The 22,691-nt window shown below is 35.4% G+C and overlaps 2 protein-coding genes and 1 pseudogene across 4 annotated transcripts; 2 read left to right on the forward strand and 1 right to left on the reverse strand.

Moving 5' to 3' along the window:
• Positions 1-699: 699 nt before the first annotated feature.
• LOC142633349 (ABC transporter B family member 19-like) lies at positions 700-8,215 on the forward strand (annotated as a pseudogene).
• Positions 8,216-9,275: 1,060 nt separating this feature from the next.
• On the forward strand, positions 9,276-12,932 carry LOC142634156 (uncharacterized). The gene is made up of 5 exons (XM_075808444.1): positions 9,276-9,388; positions 9,928-10,621; positions 11,243-11,479; positions 11,882-11,973; positions 12,076-12,932. The coding sequence occupies exons 2-5, from the start codon at positions 9,971-9,973 to the stop codon at positions 12,686-12,688; spliced, it is 1,593 nt and encodes a 530-aa protein (XP_075664559.1). The 5' UTR covers positions 9,276-9,388; positions 9,928-9,970; the 3' UTR covers positions 12,689-12,932.
• Positions 12,933-14,845: 1,913 nt separating this feature from the next.
• LOC142633370 (DNA N(6)-methyladenine demethylase ALKBH1C-like) lies at positions 14,846-20,785 on the reverse strand. Of its 3 annotated transcripts, XM_075807598.1 has the most exons (6): positions 20,358-20,784; positions 19,193-19,369; positions 18,790-18,966; positions 16,609-16,715; positions 15,594-16,344; positions 14,846-15,397 (listed from the first exon to the last, which is right to left on the reverse strand). In XM_075807598.1, exons 1-6 carry the CDS (start codon positions 20,448-20,450, stop codon positions 15,122-15,124), a joined length of 1,581 nt encoding a protein of 526 aa, XP_075663713.1. In that variant the 5' UTR covers positions 20,451-20,784; the 3' UTR covers positions 14,846-15,121. The 3 variants fall into 3 exon arrangements, with proteins under 3 accessions (XP_075663713.1, XP_075663711.1, XP_075663712.1); XM_075807596.1 differs by having other exon boundaries at positions 15,594-16,715; positions 20,358-20,785; XM_075807597.1 differs by lacking the exon at positions 19,193-19,369 and having other exon boundaries at positions 15,594-16,715; positions 20,358-20,785.
• Positions 20,786-22,691: the final 1,906 nt, after the last annotated feature.

Below are 22,691 nucleotides of genomic sequence, written 5' to 3' on the forward strand. Positions count from 1 at the left end.
ATTAACTCACATACCCAAAACAAGGCCATTTGTCTATTCAAATAGTGTTGCAACTTAAAATAGATGTTAAAATCTCCCTTTGGTTGAATAAAGAAGGATAGTATGACACTATTAACTTTAAAAATTGATGAGTCAACAAAATGTTTTGACATTTTTTCAAACTAGAACAATAGACCCTCCTGTTCTTAATATGCATAATATTGCTGGTCCTTGTACCTTTGCAATTACAAGACCTCAACTCAGACAAAACAAAGAGAACCTTGAACCTATCTTTCGATTGTTCTGATCCTGTAGAGCAACTTGGACTATACTAAACAGAACCTTTAACAACTAATCTTTTTCATTTTTTTTTTAGATTCGATAAGATTTCAAATTTATGAGGTTCACTTTATGATGATTGTTCTTTACTATTTAATCAAGACACCAAAATAAACTTTTTTTTTTATTTAAACAAAATTAAAAATTAAGTCCGACAAAAGAGTTTACCAATTAAACTAACCATAATCCACCTTAGTCTAACTAAACTAAAATACAGGCGGAAGAGTCAAAGTATAGTGACTAACAAACCAACAATGGACGCCAACTCAAACAATGTAGTCCTTGTTCTTTCTTCACCTCTATATTCTCCCCTTCCCTTCCTCTTCACCAATTCCATTTCAAGCTCATGCCACATTTCCACACCATCACACTCCTCCATCAATGGCCGACTCCTCCTTTGAAATGGAATTCTACTCTCCCTCAAGCCACCAAAACCACCTCCATCACACACCCACCAGCTCACACTTTGGCACTTCTTCCAGCTCTCATCACAGGTCCCATACTCCCACCCCTAGAAGAACCCGAAACAGACCTCCGGCCACACCTTTTGCCTCAGACAATGACATGTCATGGCAAGGTGAACTATCATGGCAGTTTGAGCCTACTAGCTGGCATGCTAGTAGCAACTTAAGTGCAGCTTTAAATCCATGGACTCCCATGCCCCCCTCAGAGAGTCGTATATTTCGTCGTTCAGCCAATGACTATTACCACTCTCGATCAAAAGGCTTTCGAGACTTCAGAAGTCCATATCATGATTATTCAGGCTATGGGGCTGTTTCTGCAGGGAGGCTTGAGCTCCAAAGTTATGTTGCTAGAGACGGCGAGAGTCCATTTTTTGGAAACAGTTTCATTTCTGGTGAATGTAGGCCTCGTGGGGTTTCAACATTGGACATTAGAGGCGGAAATGGTAGTGGTCCTTTGGCTACGAAAGATGAGCTTAATATGATTAAATATGAGTCTCAAGAACATGAATTTCTTCATGGCTCGTCTCATAAAGGTAATTATCATCATCATGGTCATGACCTATCACATATTGGACATGACCTTGGTAATTATCATCATCATGGTTATGATCACCGTGGTCAGGAAATTTCACATATTGGACACCATGGTGAACAATATAGTTATGAGCACAATGGTCATGGGCTATCACATGGGGGTCAGCAAACTCCAAGTCATCATTATGGGGGTGATGATCAGTACAATGACAGTGATAAGGTTTCAGCGTATGAGGAAGATGATGATGATGAGGGTGATGGGGGGCCAGCAAAGTCAATTGGGCTGCTTGGCTTGTTCAAGTATTCAACAAAGTGGGATATATTTCTTGTGATCTTGGGTTGTTTGGGAGCTCTGATTAATGGAGGATCCCTTCCTTGGTATTCATATTTTTTTGGAGCGTTTGTGCATAATATTGCCACAGAATCGTTAAATGGAGAAAAAGAACAGATGATGAAGGATGTAGAGAAGGTACACAACTTTCTGTATAGATAACCTTTCCCCCCCTAGTGCCATTATTTTTAGAGTGAAATAACAAGTACCATTTGCCCCTCCAACCTCAGAAGGGAGGTCTATGAGTATTGAACCATGGAAGATAAAGGATTGAAAATGGAGGATTAGCCTTATTATGCAACTCAATGTTCCACCTAATAAAGTTTTAATTGTTCCAAAAGCTTAAAACTCAAGACCACTTACTCTAATACCATGATAATTAAATTTTCAGTTGTTCTAAAAGTTTAAACTGTTAGGAAAATATAAATTTAATCATTTAACTATTATTCTAACAAAACTGAAAGGATAAATTAATAGGTTACATCCTAATATTCTTAAATATTTTGTTGTAATAAACCAAAAGAATGAGTCAGAATATATTTTGACTAACTGGAAATTAATCATTTTTTCTTTGAAATTTTCAATTCTTAGGTAGGTAATTATGACTGGATTATCAGCAATTGTGGTCGTTGGAGCATACCTGGGTAAGAGGGAGATTACAGAATAAAGACCTACAATACTTCATTTCATTTTCCTTTGTAACTTTTTAGAGCCTTTTTTGTAAGACTTAAATGTCTTCAAAAGTAATACAACAGTGTACTGTTTTCTATATCTCAAAATTTGCAGAGATCACTTGCTGGAGACTGGTGGGAGAGAGATCTGCCCAACGAATAAGAACAGAATATCTAAGAGCAGTTCTGCTACAGGATAATGGCCTTTTTGACACAGAAATCAGCACTAGTGATATCATGCATGGAATTTCAAGTGATGTTGCTCAAATACAAGAAGTGATGGGAGAGAAGGTTAAACCTCAATGTTTCAAAAAAATATTTCACATTCCTTTTCATTATAATTTGTTATTTGCTTCATAATTATAAGATAATCTCATATGAAGTATTCTTTTTGGAGATTTAAGCCAGCAGTATGTCTATGTTTATAGAACAGCTAAGTTGAGTAGCATGTTATTAAGACAATTAGCATTTTAACAAATTTGCACCTTTTTTTTTTTTTTTTTGATCATGTGTTTTTAACTGTAGATGGCACACTTCATCCACCATATATTTACCTTCATCTGTGGATATACTGTTGGATTTTTGAGGTCATGGAAAGTATCTCTAGTAGTCTTCTCAGTCATCCCATTGATGATGTTCTGTGGTATTGCTTACAAAGCTATTTATGTAGGTCTAGCTGCAAAAGAAGAGGTAAGTAGAAAAGAGAATAACATGGACTAAACAACTTCTTTTCGTGTCATGTCTTAGCATTTTGCTCATTCTTTTTGGTGATTTTGTTTCAGGTTTCCTATAGGAAAGCTGGTAGTGTGGTAGAGCAAACCATCAGTTCAATCAGAACTGTATTTTCATTTGTTGCCGAGGATAAACTGACTGCAAGATATGCTGAATTGTTGACAAAATCAATGCCTCTTGGAGCAAAGCTTGGCTTTGCTAAGGGTGCAGGAATTGGAGTAATCTATTTGGTTACTTATTCAACATGGGCATTGGCTTTCTGGTATGGAGGTATCTTGGTTGCTAGGGGAGAGATCTCTGGAGGTGCTGCCATTGCTTGTTTCTTTGGTGTCAATCTTGGGGAAAGGTAATAAACTTGATATCCACTTTCTTAAGAAATTACTAAGAATCATGCAAACTAATTCCATTAAATGAAAATTAGTTTCTCAATTACATGTGCCTTTTGAAACATAATCCTGCACATTGCATCTATAATATCTAAAAGCTGAAGCATAACATTTATTGTTGTTATACTCCATTAAGCAACATCAGTGTAGCATTTCGGTCCAACATGGTCCAATTTGGCCCGGTTCAATCCATTTCAGTCCATTTAGTTCTAATTCGGTCCATATCGGTCCATTTTAGTCCATTTAGGTCACTTCAGTTCGTTCGGTCCACTTTGGTTCAATCGGTCTAGCTCAGTCCGTTTTGATCCATTTAGGTCTACTTCAAATTATTTCAGTCTAATTAGGTCCAATCGGTCCATAAAGTCCACTTTAGTCTACTCGGTCCGTTTCTGTCTACTTTGGCCCATTTGGTCTACTCCGGATGACTTTGGTCCATTAGATTCTCTTCAGTTTATTTTGGTCTACTTCGATCCATTTCATTCCATTTAGGTCTACTTCAGTCCACTTTGGTCCATTTCAATCCATTTAGGTCACTTCAGTTTATTCGGTCCATTTCAATCCATTTAGATATACTTCGGATCATTTTAGTCTAATTCGGTCTACTTTAGCCTATTTGGTCCACTTTGGTTGATTAGGTTTTCTTTGGTCTATTTTGATCGACTTTGGTTTATTTCAATCCTTGTTTTTTTTTATAGAATAATTTCAATCCATTTAGGTCTACTTCAATCTACTTTAGTCTATTTCAGTCTAATTCAGTCCATTCGATCTAACTCAGTCCATTTGGTCCATTTCGATCTATCTCAGTCTATTTAGGTAAATTTTGATCTACTTCCATTCAATCCATTTCGTTGATATTTTGGAAGTAGAAGTTTTTGTAGAAAGAGGAGCTGCTTCATTGTGTCACATTCTCAGTGTGATTTTGGTAGGTTCTTGATAAAATTACATTTTTATTATGTTATTAAAGTCTTGTGTATATTTTTTTTCGTGATAAATTTACTTATATATGTTTAATCCTTAGGTCATTCAAGACTTATCAAATATAAATCATTTGTAAAGAGTACTAGAAACAAATCCCAATCAAGCATTACATTATTTATAAAATATGTTGCTTTATATAATAAATTGAATGTAAAGTGCATTATGTTTTCTTGAAAAAAAAAACTTACAAAATTTTAAACACTTTAAAATAACAAATATAAATAACTTAATTTAGAAAATCTAATAGTATAATGTATCAACTATATTTTGTTAGAAAATAATCACATCATTTTAAGAAGGCTTTGGAACTAACACTAATAGGTCTTAACTACTATTTTCATTTTTCACTTAACAAAAAAACAAATTATCAAATTTTTCCGGGCATCACAATGACATTAAAATGATTCTGAAATTTTCTTGAAAAGGCACCAAATCTTCAACAATGTTGTTAGTACTTGACATGAAAGATACGTGTCTACATTTTCACAGGGGCTTGGCATTGCCGCTATCATACTATGCTCAATTTGCACAAGGAACTGTGGCGGCAAGCCGGGTGTTTGAAATTATGGACAGAGTTCCAGAGATAAATCCCTACAGCCCTGAAGGGAGGGCAATCAAAAGTGTTCGTGGAAGGATTGAGTTCAAAGGCATTACTTTCGCATACCCATCTCGTCCCAATGCTCAAATTCTCAATTCTCTTCATCTGGTGATTCCATCTCATAAGACTCTTGCATTGGTTGGTGCAAGTGGAGGTGGAAAGTCCACTATTTTTGCTCTTATAGAGAGATTCTATGACCCTATCATAGGTAAGCTTATGATCATATTACGCAAAAGTGTTGCCATTACTACATTTCACTCCTGATTTGGTTAGAGTATCAAATATTTTGGCAGGAACAATCACATTGGATGGTCATGATTTAAGGACACTGCAAGTCAAGTGGCTAAGAGACCAGATAGGTATGCTTGGTCAGGAGCCAGCTCTTTTTGCCACAAGCATATTAGAAAATGTGATGATGGGGAAGGAGAATGCTACCAAGAAAGAGGCAATTGCGGCTTGCGTTGCAGCCAATGCTCACAGATTCATCACTGACCTCCCACTAGGCTATGATACTCAGGTCCAATCAGACATAGTTAACAACATATACATAGACCATTATACATATATAAATACTTACAAAACACATTCATACTCTGACTTGGTTTAATTACTTTACTTGGACAGGTTGGAGACAGGGGAACCCAGCTCTCAGGTGGTCAAAAACAGCGAATTGCACTCGCTCGTGCCATGATCAAAGACCCCAGCATCCTTCTCTTGGATGAGCCTACCAGTGCACTAGACCCTGAGTCTGAGACCATAGTCCAACAGGCCATTGACAAGATTTGCTCTGGCAGAACCACATTTGTCATTGCTCACAAGCTAGCAACAGTAAGAAATGCTCATACCATTGTGGTTCTTGACCGTGGTTCTGCTGTAGAAATTGGCAACCATAATCAGCTTATGGAAAAAGCCGGGGCCTACTATAGCCTTGTCAAGCTTGCTTCTGATGCAGTTTCAAACCACACTTCAAAAAATAATACTGGAAAAGTTTCTGAGTTGTCTATGAATGGGAAATCAACTTATGATGTATCGGGATTGAAGTACTTAAATGATGTTTCAAGGTCGAATTACCTGAAGTCTATGCTAGATGAAGAACTAGAAGAGAAGGAAGAAAAACAAGAAACAAATCCAGAAAATTATAAACTTTCAGAAATTTGGAAGTTACAAAGACCAGACATCTTCATGTTAGTATTAGGATTTCTCTTGGGATTGCTTGCAGGTGCAGTTCTATCTATTTTTCCTCTAATTCTTGGCCTATCCCTTCAGTTTTATGTTGATGAACCCCCATCAAAGATGAAACAAAAAGTTGGTGACCTTTGTTTAGTACTTGTTGGGCTTGGCTTTGGGTGTATAATCTTCATTACAGGACAGCAAGGCTTGTGTGGTTGGGCTGGAACAAATCTCACAATAAGAGTGAGAGACCTCTTATTCCAATCTATATTAAAGCAAGAACCTGGTTGGTTTGATTTTGAAGAAAACTCCACTGGGGTACTTGTCTCAAGGCTCTCAATTGGTTGTACTAGTTTTCGTTTAGTCCTTGGTGATCGTCTATCAGTCTTATTAATGGGATTGAGTTCAGCTGCAGTTGGACCTGGTGTGTCATTTTACCTTCAATGGAAACTAACCCTTGTAGCTGCAGCTCTCACTCCTTTTACCCTTGGTGCAAGCTACTTGAGTTTGATCATAAATATTGGACCAAGACTTGATAACAAATCATATGCCAAAGCTAGCAATATTGCATCTGGTGCAGTTTCAAACATTAGAAAAGTCACAACATTTTCAGCTCAAGAACAGATAATTAAGTCATTTGACCAAGCCTTAGCAGAGCCTAAGAAAAAATCAGTGAAAAGGTCACAAATTCAAGGCCTAACACTTGGCTTTTCTCAAGGTGCCCTGTATGGAGCATATACCTTAATCCTTTGGTATGGTGCACGCCTTGTCCAAGAAGACACAACAAACTTTGGGGTGGTATATAAGATATTTCTCATTCTTGTTTTGAGCTCATTTTCTGTTGGACAATTAGCTGGTCTAGCCCCAGACACTTCCATGGCTGCAACAGCAATTCCAGCAATACTCAACATCATTAATCGTAGGCCATTGATTGGTAATGATCAACATAAAGGCAGAAAGATTGAAAGGTCAAAGCCAGTGGATATTGAGTTCAAAAGGGTGAAATTTGCATACCCTTCTCGGCCAGAGGTGGTTGTGTTAAGTGATTTCAACTCAAAGGTCAAAGGTGGAAGCATGGTGGCCTTAGTGGGGGGATGTGGATCAGGAAAATCAACGGTAGTATGGTTGATACAAAGATTTTATGATCCAATTCAAGGGAAGGTAATGATGGGAGGTATTGATTTGAGGCAATTTGATGCTAAGTGGTTGAGAAGGCAAACAGCTTTGGTGGGTCAAGAGCCTGCATTGTTTGCAGGGACCATAGCAGAAAATATTGCATTTGGGGATCCAAATGCGTCATGGGCTGAGATCGAAGAGGCTGCTAAGGAAGCTTACATTCACAAGTTCATCAGTGGCCTACCTGAAGGCTATGAAACTCAGGTATGGAATAAATACTGGGATTATCATAAGATCTAAAATACATTCTCTTAAAGGTTTAATCAAGGGTGAGATGAAATTGTAATTAGATGGCTTATGAGGGACCTTATATGATACACCATAGCAAGTGACCAATCTCTAATTACCTTACCATTTCTTTTAATTTTTTACTAGTATACATGTGGCCTACCCTTGGTTAGTCTTTTGAGAATTCATAGCTGATCCCAAAATATTAGGACTAAAGCTTGATTATTGTTGTTTGTTTTATAGGTTGGTGCAAGTGGGGTCCAGTTATCGGGTGGGCAGAAACAAAGGATTGCAATAGCAAGGGCCATACTGAAGAGATCAAGGGTGCTACTACTAGATGAAGCTAGCAGTGCACTGGACTTGGAGTCAGAGAAGCATGTCCAAGATGCATTAAGGAAGATTACTAAGCGAGCCACCACAATCATAGTGGCCCACCGCCTCAATACGATCAAAGAGGCCGGAATGATTGCTGTTGTGGAGATGGTGCAGTTGTGGAGTATGGGGACCATGAGACACTCATGGCTTCCCATGTTAATGGTGTTTGTGCTAGCTTGGTTCGTGCAGAAACTGAAGCCAATGCATTTTCCTGAGCAATATATATTTTATTCATATCTTCATGTTATAAAGTTTGCTTCCCATGAATAGAGTAACTTTAGCTTCATTTTGTTACTAAACATTTTTTTTTTTTTTGTAATTTTAATGATTGTAATTTGTGATTGATAGCTGATATTTAATGTGAAACCATCAAGTCGAGAGTTTGAACTGACTATTATATCTACTTACATCAAGTAACATCAGATGATTCAGGTCCTACATTTTTATTAGATTTGTAATTGGGCCCATGGATTTGGATTGGTTGAAACTTACACTTGGGGTAGGTGTCCTAATGAGTTCCTTTTTTTTTTCCTATCTTTTCTTGAGTCAGAAGGGGACAAAAGAAAAGAGACTTGGCTTCCTTATTACTTTTTCCATGAATCTAAGCCGAGCCTAGATAAGTATTAGGTAATAGTTCACTTTCAATAGCCTTAGTTGAGAGAATGCTCGGTATAGGACTATATTCATTTTAATTTTGTTTTATTCCATTTAGGAAGTCAATTGTATGTTATTTTAAGTCTTATATTACAGTTAATAAAGCTAATTAGTATCAAGTTTTGGTTTTTTTTTTCCTGAGTTACCATATTGGTATGAGAGCTCATTGTTCTACCATCTACATCAATATGTTTATCCAAAAAAAAAAAGGTCACATTTTTATCCCATTTCTTATGTGTCATATGTGCAAGTTCTCTAGTCAAATTAAAATGATTAAGTTTATAAAAAAAATTAAAATGATTAAATACTGCATTAATGACTGAAGTAGACATTGGAATCCCTTTACCTTTCCCAATGGCTCCCTTTCCTCTAACGTAAAAGGAAATGCAACCTGGAAAAGACCACCCTCAACCAACTGACTAGAATGCCCATTGACGTGCTAATAAAGCTCTAACATGATGCTCCACTAAAGGGGGGGCAGATTTGTCATTTTAAATCAAAGGACCACATAATTCAAACATATAAATATTGTCTCTTGGCTTAAAAGCCAAGAGAAAGTTGATAATTACGTGCCTGACATGCAAAGCTATAGAGGCTCTTGTTGAAGCCTTGGACCAATACAATAAGACTCACTTTGTGTCTTCAAGCTACAGTTGTTTTACTTCTTTATGCAAAACTTTGTTCTTTCACTCAGAGAAGGACCTCTTTATTTTTTTTTCTCTTGGCTCTTTATGCTCTCTCTCTCTCTCTCTCTCTCTCTCTCTCTCTCTCAGGTACTTATATTTCTTTCTTGCTCATGTCAATATTTTTATTCATTCCAAAGCACATCATTGTAACACATACAGCTTAATAACTTATACCATTTATTCATTTTAGAAAGAAAAAAAAATCCAATGCTTACTTTTCTTGGTTTATTTCTTGTTTGTCAATGAATATAGCCTTGTGATGTTTCAAGCATTATAGTTCTTTTTTTTCCCCCCAGTTTATGATGTGAAAGATTGTCTAGCCTGATAGGGTGCAAAACATTTAAAATTTTCGTACTTGATTTATTTAAATGATTAGTACAATTCAGTAATAGGAAATTTTATTGCTATTACCACACACTTGAATGAAACCTTATTAATAATAGGAAGCTATAGACAGAAAGTGTCAATCTAATTTTCCTAGAAAAATCTTACACATCCTGAAAATGTGGCAGTCTTTGGCATGAAGGAATGCATAGTATTAATATTTGTAATGTATGAGGTAAATTTCATGGAATAGACAGGTAACTCTGATTAGTTAATGCCATGAACTTCAATGCATCATTCAGGTAGACGTTACAAATTTGGATATTCAGAAGACAAGGGAAGAGAATGGCATCACTTACTCCTGGAGTACTACTAAAGCTTCTTCAGAGTATAAATTCCAATGTAAAAGTACGTGGAGAATATCGATCCGTTCTACTGCAAGTGATTAGCATTGTGCCTGCCTTAACTGGGTCTGACTTGTGGCCTAATCAAGGCTTCTTCATCAAAGTCTCTGACTCGTCTCATTCAACATATGTCTCACTATCAAGAGAAGACAATGAGCTCATCTTGAACAACAAGTTGCAACTTGGGCAGTTTTTCTATGTTGATAGGGTGGAAGCTGGAAGACCAGTTCCTATTCTTGTTGGAGTGAGACCGGTCCCAGGACGCCACCCTTTTGTGGGGAATCCAAAGGATTTGATGCAAATGTTAGAGCCATCAGAGGGTCCAGTCCAATCTGATAATGAAGGAACAAATGGCACAAAATTGAATGAGTTATTGGAAGTGAAGGAGGAAAGCTCAAGGCAGAAAATTGTAATCAAAGAGGAAAAGGCAGCTGTTGCATCCAGGTACATGCAGGGTGTTTTGACACCAAATAATGCTAAGGCAAGTGGGGCAGAATCAAATGAAGGTGGGAAAAGCAATGAGAATGAGAGTGTTGGAGCAAGTAAGAAGATTGGATTAGTGAAAGGAAAGCAGCAAGAGCTGAAAGGTCAGGTATGATTCTTGCTTGTTTGACATATATTCCAATCTTAAAGGAAAAAATAAACAATTCTAGTACTTTTTTTATTCTGCCTTCTTTGTCTAGGCAATATTTGTTGGAAATTATATTAGTATGGTAACAATTGAAAAGCCATGGGAAAAATTTAGAATATAATGATAATAATAATAATAATAATAATAATAATAATAATAATAATAATAATAATATATGTGCCAATTTATTAGGATGTCATGTTTTTATGCAGTACAACCCTGAAATCCTAATGTAATTAGATTCTGCAAAACTCCTGATACAATAAAAATGTAAGGTGCATACAGTGAAATAAGTGAATTAACAAGAAGTATTTATAGGAATTAGTAAAGAAACAGTTTCTATACATCAAATGAAAATAGTGGTGTGTATTATACAGAATTATTTAGGATTTATTGTCCCCTATAAGAAAAGAAAAGGAAAAAAAAAAAAAGCAATTTTAGACAATGATTCATGTCATTGGGACAATCAAATAAATGATACATGGTTCATGTGATGGGCTCAATGAAGAAATGTCAATCAAATGAAGCTTAAATGTGTGTAAAAAACCTCTTTAGTGACAATCATTTGTACTATCATTACAGACACGCTCAATGACTCCTTCCAGAAATCGATCTGATTCACTTTCATCAAAGCCAGACGTAGCTGTATCTGACAACAAGGAGACTGCAGTGCCTTCGAAGAGCACTCCTGCAAAACGTACTTCAAGTAAACAGGAAAACATGAACTTTAATTTTTTATCAAACAATAAAGATAAAAACCAATCAGCTGAGGCAATTTTATGGGCTTCTCTACCTGCTAAACTTTCGAAGCCAGGGAAGGTAACTTTCCTTGTTTCCACCACTTCCATTAATTATTTTTTACTTTTATACAACTTCTATATTTCATAAATTAGATATATGGTTACTGTTTCATCTGCCACATTGACAATTCAATGGATATCTTTTGCTGCTTCTTTTTTGGTAGCATATATGGCAGTACTTAATTTGAACAACTACATTCATCCTGCTGCATTTCACTAAAATTATGGCCAAATATGCCTTGCATTGCCTACTATCTGACCAAATGGACTATCTGTTATCAGTTTTTGTTGACTGAGTAGATGGCCTAATAATCAATTTAGAATTGACATGGGAAAAATACCTTAAAACAACAAAATATCACAAATTCTTTAATATCACTAAGTGATTCTTCTTTCTTTTCCTTTATTAAAATTTTATAAGGGAATGCTTAGAAGGAGAAATTTAGCTTCTTTGGTTGCAGCAGAAGCTCAAAAGGAGGCATCCACAGCTGCAACTCTTGTAAAGTGCCTCAAGTAAGTTCATTTCACGACAAAATCATTCATTTCAAAACATATCACCATAAAGGAACCAGTTTATAATTATATCCAAGTCTTACTTGCGCATTTTTCTTTCAGTATGTTTGCTGAGCTCTGCGCATATTCCTCACCAGAGAACCCCCACCTATATCTCACCAAGTTCTTTACACTGTACCAGCTCGTTGAACAACCAAATGTAGCAGATCCATTAAAGAATAAATCACTTCAGTTATTGGCTCACCAATCTGCTCCAAACACAGACAAAACTAGCAAAAAGGCTGGTCTTATTCATGGTAAAGGTATGTTAAAGTCTCCAAAGCCCCCTATTGAGTTAAGTGGGACTGAGAAATTAGAATGGGCTAAAGGGGATGGTGCAAAAGAGATCAAAGAACTTAGAGAGGTTCTCTTAAATGAAACAAGATCTTGGTTTTTGAAATTTTTGGAGGGAGCATTGGATATCGGGTTTCGTGTAGTTACCCAAGAGAAGAAAGGTAAGGACAGTGCAGGACGGCGAATGGAGCCAGACAACCATATTGCTGTCACACTGTCACAGCTTAAGCATGCAAATGAGTGGTTGGATAAACTGAGAAGCAAATTGAGCTCAGAGAATGATGGATTAGCAGAGACAGTTGAGCGGTTGAAGCAGAAAGTTTATTCTTGTTTGCTTGCTCATGTAGAGTCTGCTGCATCAGCCCTGGAGAATCGTAGTTGATTGATCAACAAAGGATGGTTTTAAAAACTTTGTTTGTCTTATGATGTTTGAAAATAACTTATGGTTAAGGTGACGTGGATTGCTAACTACAGATGATAGGAGCCAAACAATGTTCTTGAAGTGTTGGCCAAACAGGTTTGTATTGCAAATTATTTATTATTTTAGTTGTGTGTGAAAATAATTAAGGCCACCAAAGGTCCATATTAATGTAAATGGTGTGTGTGTGTGTGTGTTATTTCCTCAATGGATCCTCTACCTAATTTAAAGAATAAATAGAATGATATGTCAAGAATATGTAGGACAAATGATTATGTATGAAGATGAAACATTGTGATACTACAATCTTTTTTAGACCCTTAGCAAATGCATCTTTTGAAGTAGAAGTTTCAAGACAAACTTGCAGGCAAATTACCTCTTTTATTTCAAGGCCTGCTCAATCTATTTAACCTGTACTTGCAAGAAAGAGGATCCAAGCTGGAGAGCTAGAGCACATGCAAAATTCTCAGATCTTCATTCTGATATATCTGGCATGTGCCCTGCTTCTCCAGCATGGCTCACCCTCTCCCTATCTCCATTTCCTGGAGGCTGAAAGTTCAAAAGCATTGGTTAAATAGCTTAATGTTTAGACTTAGAACTGGCACTTATATGGTTGATAGATATTAAACAACATTGTTGAATAATGGGATACAAGGAATTCCAAATACTTTTTGTATTTTGTAAAATGTACTTGTATGGTTGTGATTAACGCTGTCCAAGGCTGATGAGCTTACGTGGATCCCACATATGAAATTTTAAATGCAAGCATTTTTTTTCTGGTGGGAGAGTGGTTGTCTTGTGGTTTGCGTATAAAATAAGAATTTTTATGTCATGCATTAAGCAAAAACCAAAGGCATGCTAGTACCAAACAAACTTTGGTGAAGTGACTGTTGAAGTTTGGCTGCCAAATAAGCGGTAAATGAAGTGTCCAAAGCACAAAAAATTTCAGCTAAAATACATCAAATTTAGATTTAATTCACTACAAACACAAAGAACGCATGGCATTTTTTAAAATGTTAATTAAAATTTTTTATTATTTTTTAATTGGCCGAGTCAACAAGCAATGTACTCAGCATGTCACCTAAGCAATTTTCGTTAGTGGGCTAATGGAAAGGACCAAAATAAAAGACGTTAATTGATTTAGTGACTAAAAGTGGTAAAATTAAAATGTGGGGACTAAAATGAAAAAAAAAAAAAAAAAAAAAAAAAAAAAAAAAAAAAAAAGCAAAAAATGTAGAGACTAAAAGTGAATTTACGCCCATATGAGATAAACCAAATGCAAACATAAAGTAGTACCCCCAGGGTATGGCAGACCACCCACCATGGCCTAGTTGGAGATCTAAACAAACTGTACTCTCACCATCCCTTACCAATAGGGATCCTATTGTTGAACCAGGTAGCTTCAAAGGAACTGTCGGATTCAAGAATCCTTAAAAGGTACAATTGCCTTGCAAGAGCATTCTTACACAAAAGTAAAATTATAATAATTAAAATGGTTTATTTGCACCTAGCAAAAGAGAATGTGCGTCGTTTAGGCAAATGGGCATGCCGTATGGAAATAACTTGATTCCAATAGCAAGACAATCTAAATGATTAGACTGCAGCATTGCTTCTATGATCTTAGGAGCACTGGCCGCCATGGCCCAAACGAAAGTAAAAAGACCTCTAGCTCATAGTTCAATTGGATATGTAGTTTATATTCGTACTGGTTTCTCATGTGGAACCATAGAAGCTTTTGTAGGGTATACTGCAGAGACAGACAGACAGACAGAGAGAGAGAGAGTTGAATTATTACTTAATGAGATGGGAAATTTTTTCTGAGAAAACAAATGCATTTTTTCTTTTAATTTGACAGTTGAGGAAAATGGAATTTGAACCCTAAGCGTCTCTTTATTGGAAACATTTGAAAGCGTCAATTGATCTTCAAGGCTCTTGGCAACAATCACAATCTTATACCAGTACCACCAATATTTGCAATAATAGACCATTTTATATATGGAATTTTATACCACTAGTATTACTTGAAACCAAAATATGCCACCTCTACAGGTCGTTTAATGAGAAAATAAATAAATAAAAAGAGCTAAAAGTTGTTTTAGGGGGAGGGGGAAGAAAGGAAAATTGTAAAAATGAAAACTGAAACATAAATCATTTACAAGGAAAACTGTGATACACGTCTTTTTTGCATATGTTTGGACTTTGGAGGTGGGAGATGGAGATAGGAGAGGAAAGGGAAGGTAGTCATCATCAAAAGGTAAGGGCCTAAGCAGCGCTTACAATGACCACCCAGAATATCTACATAAACGGTTATTACATCAACAAAACTATCATGTACCTCTCTGCTTCAAGAAACTTTCTTAATCACTTTGAGGGAGTTCAAAATATATACCAAGGTTTTCAATACTGTCTGAAAGTAAGATTCAACCGGCCAGGCCGGAGTTTTGTTTCTTCAAGCAAGGACTTTGGTGCACTGTTTGGGTGAATGGCTGTAACACCGTGAAAAATATGCCTAGATTTTCCACCAAATATAAGAACATCTCCGGATTCCAACACAACCTTCTCTGCCTTGTCAACATCCCTCTGATCACCATATAAGAAGTCTGCCTTGTCACCAATGGAAAAAGAGACCACAGGTAAACCTTTAGCAAGACTTTCTTGGCTTTCATCGCGATCCTGCATGGAATTGTAGTCATTAGCTGTCATAGAAACTTCACAAAGCCATAGTTAACAAGGAATCTAGAGAAACAAGTGAGGTGCAAGTTATGGATGAATAATTCATGAAAAAGAAAACATAATCAAGGAAGGAAGAATTTCCAAGAATAGAAATTGCAAAGAAATTGGTAAGTCAGATTATACGGGTAAGGCACACCTGATGGAGACCAAGTCGACCATTTTCAGAGTAAAAATTTACAAGACAAATGTTTGGTGACATCCAGGGAAGTATGCTTTCTACATTGCTTGATTTGGAATTTTTCTGAATAAGGGAATGGGAATCTTCAATTGATTTTTTGACCAACTGATAGAATTCAGCAGGTATAGTGGGTGGTTTAGCCTCATCAACTGGACGGTGATCTCCATAGTTACCTGTATCAGGGTCCCAATTTTTACCGAGGCACATCATCTTCAATCGCAGTTTTGCTCCATCACGGTAACCTGGTTGGTAGAAACCTCCAGGACCCAGACCAAGGTCCCGGCATTTTTTTACTATTTTGACCTGATCACTGAATGATATGTAACTCTTTAGAAGGACCATCCCAGCCCTCAACACAATTACATTTTGCCCCTCCAAGGAGGACTTGATTTCATTCCGCCTTTCTCTATTCTGTACAAGTAAAGGAGGTTTGAGCATAACAGTTTTCTCAGATTTGGTTGGGCAGAGATCAAAAGGATCAAGCATCGCAGAGTGCTCGGAATGCTCTAAATTTTTATGGCCTGCAGAACTTTTTGGATCCTTGCTTGAAGAAGGCTCATATTTTTTAGTAGATATGGAGAGGACCTGAGTCTCAACCTGATGGACGGAAGTTTTCAACTTGGATTCCACGTCCACCTTCAAACTGGCTCCTTCGTTGGAAGGAGCTGCTTGGTGCGGGAGATCATCCTGTAATGTTATGCTATCAGCAGTCCCCACACTTAAGATTTTCCCACTCTGAATTCTCCCTGCATCCAAGTCCTCAGAATTAGACTGCCCAGACAATTGAGGAAAATCCTGTTTATGGGCTGAATCTGGAGTACCCATGCTCTTGAATTGTTTTGATCTACTGCCTACACTCTCTGGTGAATTTATTCCTCGTTGAGACCTCACTATATTAGCAAAACCATCTTTGCCACCATGTGAATGCCACTCCTGCCGGGTTTTGCTACCAAGTTTGGGTTTATACTCAGAGTTCTTTGGAACAATACCCTGTGACATTTGCTGTGAATTATTCCTTTTGCCTATGGAGGATCCATCCTCACCACTAACAGTCTCCCCAGCAAGTCTGTCTGCCCCAACCTGTAGTTCATATAATACAAAAAATAAAACAAACTCAAGGTTAATCAAAACCAATTACTCAAACTCAAATCCCATAAACGCTCATAAAATCAAGTGATAAATAATGTAAAGAGAATGCAACCTGTAGTTCGTAAAGTACAGTAAATAAAATAAACCTCAAGTTTAATCAAACCAATTACTCAAACTCAAATCCCATAAACACTCGTAAAATCAATTGATGAATAATGGAAAGAGAATACAAGCAGGACAATGAATTTGCTTCAAGCATATATTCTCAGTAATTAATTTCAAGCAATTTCAAACAATGACCAGCACCCGAAATCCTGCCCCCCAAAATGACAACAATACCAGACAGCTGAGAAATTGAGGTGTTATCCAAGATGGAAACAAAACTATCAAATTCACCATAAGTAAATAGAATGAGTGTAACATTTCTCAATCTTCCTTAATACCAAATTCCTGTGTGTGTATACATATAAATTGGATAACACAACCTGGAATTTCTGTTGTATTTATCTTATATAAACATTAAAAACTTACGCAGTCATGCGAAAGCTGTAACACATAACATATATCATACCACATTTGTAATGAAATTATCCCTATCATGCCGTGTAAATATTGCATAATCCAATCATTACACAATCATAATTACATAAATTCCAAAATTTTGACACATTACACATTAATTAGACAATCATAACCAACTTTTCTTACATATTCAACTTGGGTTTATTTCAAATCTTTCACAATATTCCTTAAACTAATCCAACAATGACAAAAACCCATATCTCAAATTTGCAACTTTTTACACAAACATGTCACATTTCACATCATAATAAATAAATAAATAAAATTAACCAATAACCGTAATTTTCCCATATATCATAACACCTTCAACAAATAGAGAAATCACAGATTCTACAAAGACTCTATCTTTTCCATAAAATAAAAAATAATGGGAAAAAGGGTGTGGCACAATTACAGGGCTGTGACGATGCACTGAACCACCAGTCTCTTTTTTAACCCAATTGGCTCCGGTGCTCTTAGCTCTGCCATGGCCAGTTCCACGATGCATGTTTGTTTTGGTGGTTTTGATTATTTGCTTTTATTGAAAGGGAAAGTTTGAGACTTTTTGAGCATTTGATGATCTTTGATGATGATGATGATTAACACAAACTCTGCTCTGGGTTGTCTGAGTTTGTGTGTGTGTGAGAGAGATAGAGTCAGTCACAGAGAGTAAAGTAGAGGATGGTGTTATATAACTTGAAGCAGAAGGAAAAGGAAAGGAAGAAGGTGAAGGGTTTTAAACCCTTTTCTCTTCTCCAGACCGAGGGGCTAAGAATCTAATAAATAAGTGATTTTAAAAAAAAAAAATTATGTGAAAATAAGGGATATTTTGAACAAGTTAATCCTTTCTGTCCAGCTTAAATTCTAAAATTTTAAGGGAATATTATTTATACATATTTTATAAATAAAAAAATACTTCAATAAAATATTAAAATTTGATTTTTCAAATAAACCAAATCAAAAAATGGAGCATTCTACAGTAGAAACTGTAGAATGACCCATCAAATTATAAGGTGTTATTAAGAAAGTTATGAAAATTTATTTATTAATTTTAAAATTGGAAAAAGATTTAAGGATAATTTAAAATTAAAAGTAGTAATGTATGCCCTTTTTTTTTTTTTTTTCAACTTTTCTTCCTTATTTTTTCTTTACTCAAATGTAGGGTTCAAGCATCTTTATAAAATTAAAAAAAAATGTAGGGTTTAAAACTTTTTCAATATAGTGTCAAAGTATTCTTTGTTAAAAGCAAAGTGTAGTCCTTTACAAAACTCTCTGTAAAAAGTGATAGTAAGGATTCTCTAAAAGTTTATGCTACCATATGGTTAGACACAATTAATGATGAAATAATACATGACTTAACAAAATTTACTCAATGCTTCTACCCAAAAATAAAATAAAAAATTTACTCAATACAACGCAATCGAAAAAACTACATAAGTGAACACACACACACACACATATATATACATAAGAGATCAAGACCCTCTTGTAACTTAATTGGTACCTCTTGAATGCCACCATGTGAATGCCACTCCTGCCTGTTTTTGCTAACAAATTTGGGTTTATACTCAGAGTGCTTTGGAGCACTACCATGTGACATTTGCTGGAAATTATTCCTTTTGCCTATGGAGGATCCATCCTTACCACGAACAGCCTCCTCAGCGAGTCTATCTGCTCCAATCTGTAGTTTGTATAATACAATAAATAAAACAAGCCCAAGGTTAATCAAAACCAATTTCTCAAACTCAAATCCCATAAACACTCATAAAATCAAGCGCTTCTACCCAAAAATAAAATAAAATAAAAAATTTACTCAATACAACGCAATCGAAAAAACTACATAAGTGAACACACACACACACACACATATATAAGGGATCAAGACCCTCTTGTAACTTAATTGGTACCTCTTGAATGCCACCATGTGAATGCCACTCCTGCCTGTTTTTGCTAACAAATTTGGGTTTATACTCAGAGTGCTTTGGAGCACTACCATGTGACATTTGCTGGAAATTATTCCTTTTGCCTATGGAGGATCCATCCTTACCACGAACAGCCTCCTCAGTGAGTCTATCTGCTCCAATCTGTAGTTTGTATAATACAATAAATAAAACAAGCCCAAGGTTAATCAAAACCAATTTCTCAAACTCAAATCCCATAAACACTCATAAAATCAAGCGATAAATAATGGAAAGAGAATATGACCTGTAGTTTGTACAATAAATAAGTAAACCCCAAGTTTAATCAAAACCAGTTACTCAGGCTCAACCCCCATAAACACTCATAAAATCAATTGATAAATAATGGAAATAGAATACAAAGAGGATAATCAATTTGCTTCAAGTATATATTCTGAGTACAGCAACTTCAAACAATGACCAGCACCCAAAACCCTGCCCCCCAAAATAACAACAATACCAGACAGCTTAGGAATTGAGTTTTTGTCCAAGATGGAAACAGAACTATCAAATTCACCATAAGTAAATAAAATGAGTGTAATATTTCTTAATAACAAATTTCTGTGTGTATATATTTAAACTGGATAACACACAACCTGGAATTTCTGTAGGATTTATCACATATAGACATTAAAAACTTACGCAGTAACGCGAAGGCTGTAGCACAGAACATATATCATATATGACATTTGTAATGAAATTCTCATATTATGCCAGATAAATATTGTGTAATCCAATCAGTACACAATCACAGTTACATAAATTTGCAGAATTTTCACACATTACACAATCATGACCAAATTTTCTTACTTACTAAACCCACACCATCCTTTTCAATTCAAATATTCAACTTGGGTCATTTGCAGATCTTTCACAATATTCCTTGAACTAATCCAACAATGACAAAAACCCATATCTCAAATTTGCAACTTTTTACATAAACATGTCTCATTTCACATCATAATCAAAATATTAACCACTAACTGTACATTTCCCATATATCAAAACACCTTCAACAAAATGAGAAATCACAAATTCTACAAAGACTGCATTTTTTTATGCTAAAATTCTACAATAAGAAGAAAAAATGGGAAGAGGGGTGTGGTAAAATTACAGGGCTTTGACGATGCACTGAATCACCGGTCCCCTTTTGAACCCATTTGGCTACGGTGCTCCTAGTTCTGCCACGGTCAGTTCCACGACGCATGTTTGTTTTGGTGGGGTTGCTTTTATTGGGCGAAGAATGAAGGTGGATAAATCAAGTTTGAGACTTTTTGAGTGTTTGATGATCTTTGATGATGATGATGATGAACACAAACTCTGCTCTGGGTTGGCGGAGATTTTGTGTTTGTGTAAGAGATATAAAGTCAGTCACAGATAGTAAAGTTTTGTTTTTGAAAATTCAGAAAGAGTAAAGTAGAGGATGGTATAATATAACTTGTAGGAGAAGGAAAGGAAAGAAAGGAAGAAGGTGAAGGGTTTTAAAACTTTTTGTCTTCCCTAGAACTAAGGCTAAGAATAAAGAATCTGAATTAATAAGGGATGTGAATTTTGAACAAGAAATCTATTTTCCCCAGCTTAAATTTCTAAGGAAATAGTATTATTCATGTTTTTTTTTAATTGTAAGATAAATAGTATTATTTAAAATGAAAAATTATGAGTTTTCAAAAATTCAAAACTCAAATAAAATATTAAGAATTGATTTTTCAAATAAAATCAAATAATGGAGCATTCTACAGTAGAGTAACCCATCAACTTATAATATTTTGATAGACATGAGGTGTAATTAAGAAAGTTATGAAAATGTATTTATTGATTTATAAAATTAGACAAACCTTTTTGGGATAAAATAAAAGAATCCGATTTATGCATGCCCTTAGTGTTAAGCTTTATGGATCCCTTTTTTTTAGAAAAAATTTTGTGGAACCTAACTATATTTGATTTGAATTATGACACAATCTGATATAAAATGTGTCACGATTTTTAATGAGCCAAGTCGGAGCACTCATGGACAAGCCTCCTTAGGGGTCTTTTTTTAGCCCATTATAAATCTTGTGCGCATGATTAAAAAACTATTATTTTGAAAATTAGGGGCCCGTTTAATACATGTGTTTAAAAATTTAAAATTGTTATTTGAAAATTTTATAAAAATACATGTGGGTGAAAAAGTATATAAAAATGCGTAAAATATTATTTAAAAACTAAAAATGTTTATTTGAAAACACTAACCAAACACCCCCTAGGGTTTTGTGTATTGTTTTGAGAGAGAGAAAAAAAAATACAAAAATACAATTTTGGTTCTTACATTTTGAGGTCACAATCAATTTAGTCCTTACATTTTGATAACAATCAATTTGGTCCTTACTATTTTTAACTTGCAATAAATTTGGTCCTTACAATTAACTCACTAACGAAAAATGTTTACGCAATAGTTGGCATATGTGATGCTGACAAGGAAGATAAAATAATAAAAATATGGTGCAATAAATTTTTTTTTTTTTTTTGAAACTTGCAATAAATATTTTAAAATGTAACCTATGTATTTTTCTAATTTTAATAAGACATCATAATTTTAATAACAGAGATATATCATAGGCCAATTTCCAGAGATCCTTTAGCAATGCACAACATCAGCTTGCTTGTATTCACCAAAAAAAAAAAACACCAGCTTGCTTGTCTCAGCAAACTTAGATCTCTTTGGCTATTCAAATGCAGTCATTTGAAAAATGTCTTTTCATTGTCCATAGCGCCATTGTCGCCGTTCTTGCCTTGCGCCATCACCAGCCATTGAACCTCAGCACCAAACGAATATCTCATCGTAGCCACCCAATGAGCAAGTTGTTTTCTTTGTAATGGATTTTCTTTTGGTTGCTTGGGTTTGGAATATGGGGTTTTGAGGTTGATTTTAGATTCGTGGGTTTGGTGTTTTGATTTGGGTTTTTGAGGTTTAAGGTGAAATTTGGCCACCAAATTATCTGGGTTTTGTATAAACAAATTTAGTTGGATTTGTCTCCATCAAAGCCACTGGATTGTACTCAACACAAAGACACCAACCTGAAATGAGAGTCTCTTCTTCATTTGGGCTTTTTTTTCCTTTTTTTTTTTTTTGGTTTCTGTTTGGTTTTTGAGAAAGTTTGCTGGGGGAATTTGTTGAATTTTTTGTGTTCTAAAATTTCAATTTCCTATTGGTTATTTCTATTCCACGTGTTTCTCAATTGTATAGAGGTGAGATGTTGTGGAATGTATTTAAGATTTCAAGGATTTAAGATAGAAAAATCAAGGTGATTTTTGTGTTTGGTTGCCATGAAAATCAAAGAAAATTTGGGATTTTTAATTTTGTTTTTCATCTTTAAAATTTGCGAAATTATTATTTTTTTTTTAAATAAATGCGTATGTGACATTTTAAAATATTTATAAAATAGAATTATTTTTTTTTCCACATCAGCAT

The sequence above is a fragment of the Castanea sativa genome, chromosome 5, assembly GCF_040712315.1.
Source record: "Castanea sativa cultivar Marrone di Chiusa Pesio chromosome 5, ASM4071231v1".
Taxonomy (NCBI): domain Eukaryota; kingdom Viridiplantae; phylum Streptophyta; class Magnoliopsida; order Fagales; family Fagaceae; genus Castanea; species Castanea sativa.

Coding starts and splice junctions, on each gene's coding strand:
- LOC142634156 (XM_075808444.1), top strand. CDS start 9,971: ATGGCATCACTTACTCCTGGAGTACTACTAAAGCTTCTTCAGAGTATA. Junction 10,622..11,242: donor AGCAAGAGCTGAAAGGTCAG/GTATGATTCTTG, acceptor CTATCATTACAG/ACACGCTCAATGACTCCTTC. Junction 11,974..12,075: donor ACTCTTGTAAAGTGCCTCAA/GTAAGTTCATTT, acceptor TTTTTCTTTCAG/TATGTTTGCTGAGCTCTGCG.
- LOC142633370 (XM_075807596.1), bottom strand. CDS start 20,450: ATGCGTCGTGGAACTGACCGTGGCAGAACTAGGAGCACCGTAGCCAAA. Junction 18,967..19,192: donor CACATGGTGGCATTCAAGAG/GTACCAATTAAG, acceptor TACAAACTACAG/ATTGGAGCAGATAGACTCGC. Junction 16,716..18,789: donor CACATGGTGGCATTCAAGAG/GTACCAATTAAG, acceptor TATGAACTACAG/GTTGGGGCAGACAGACTTGC.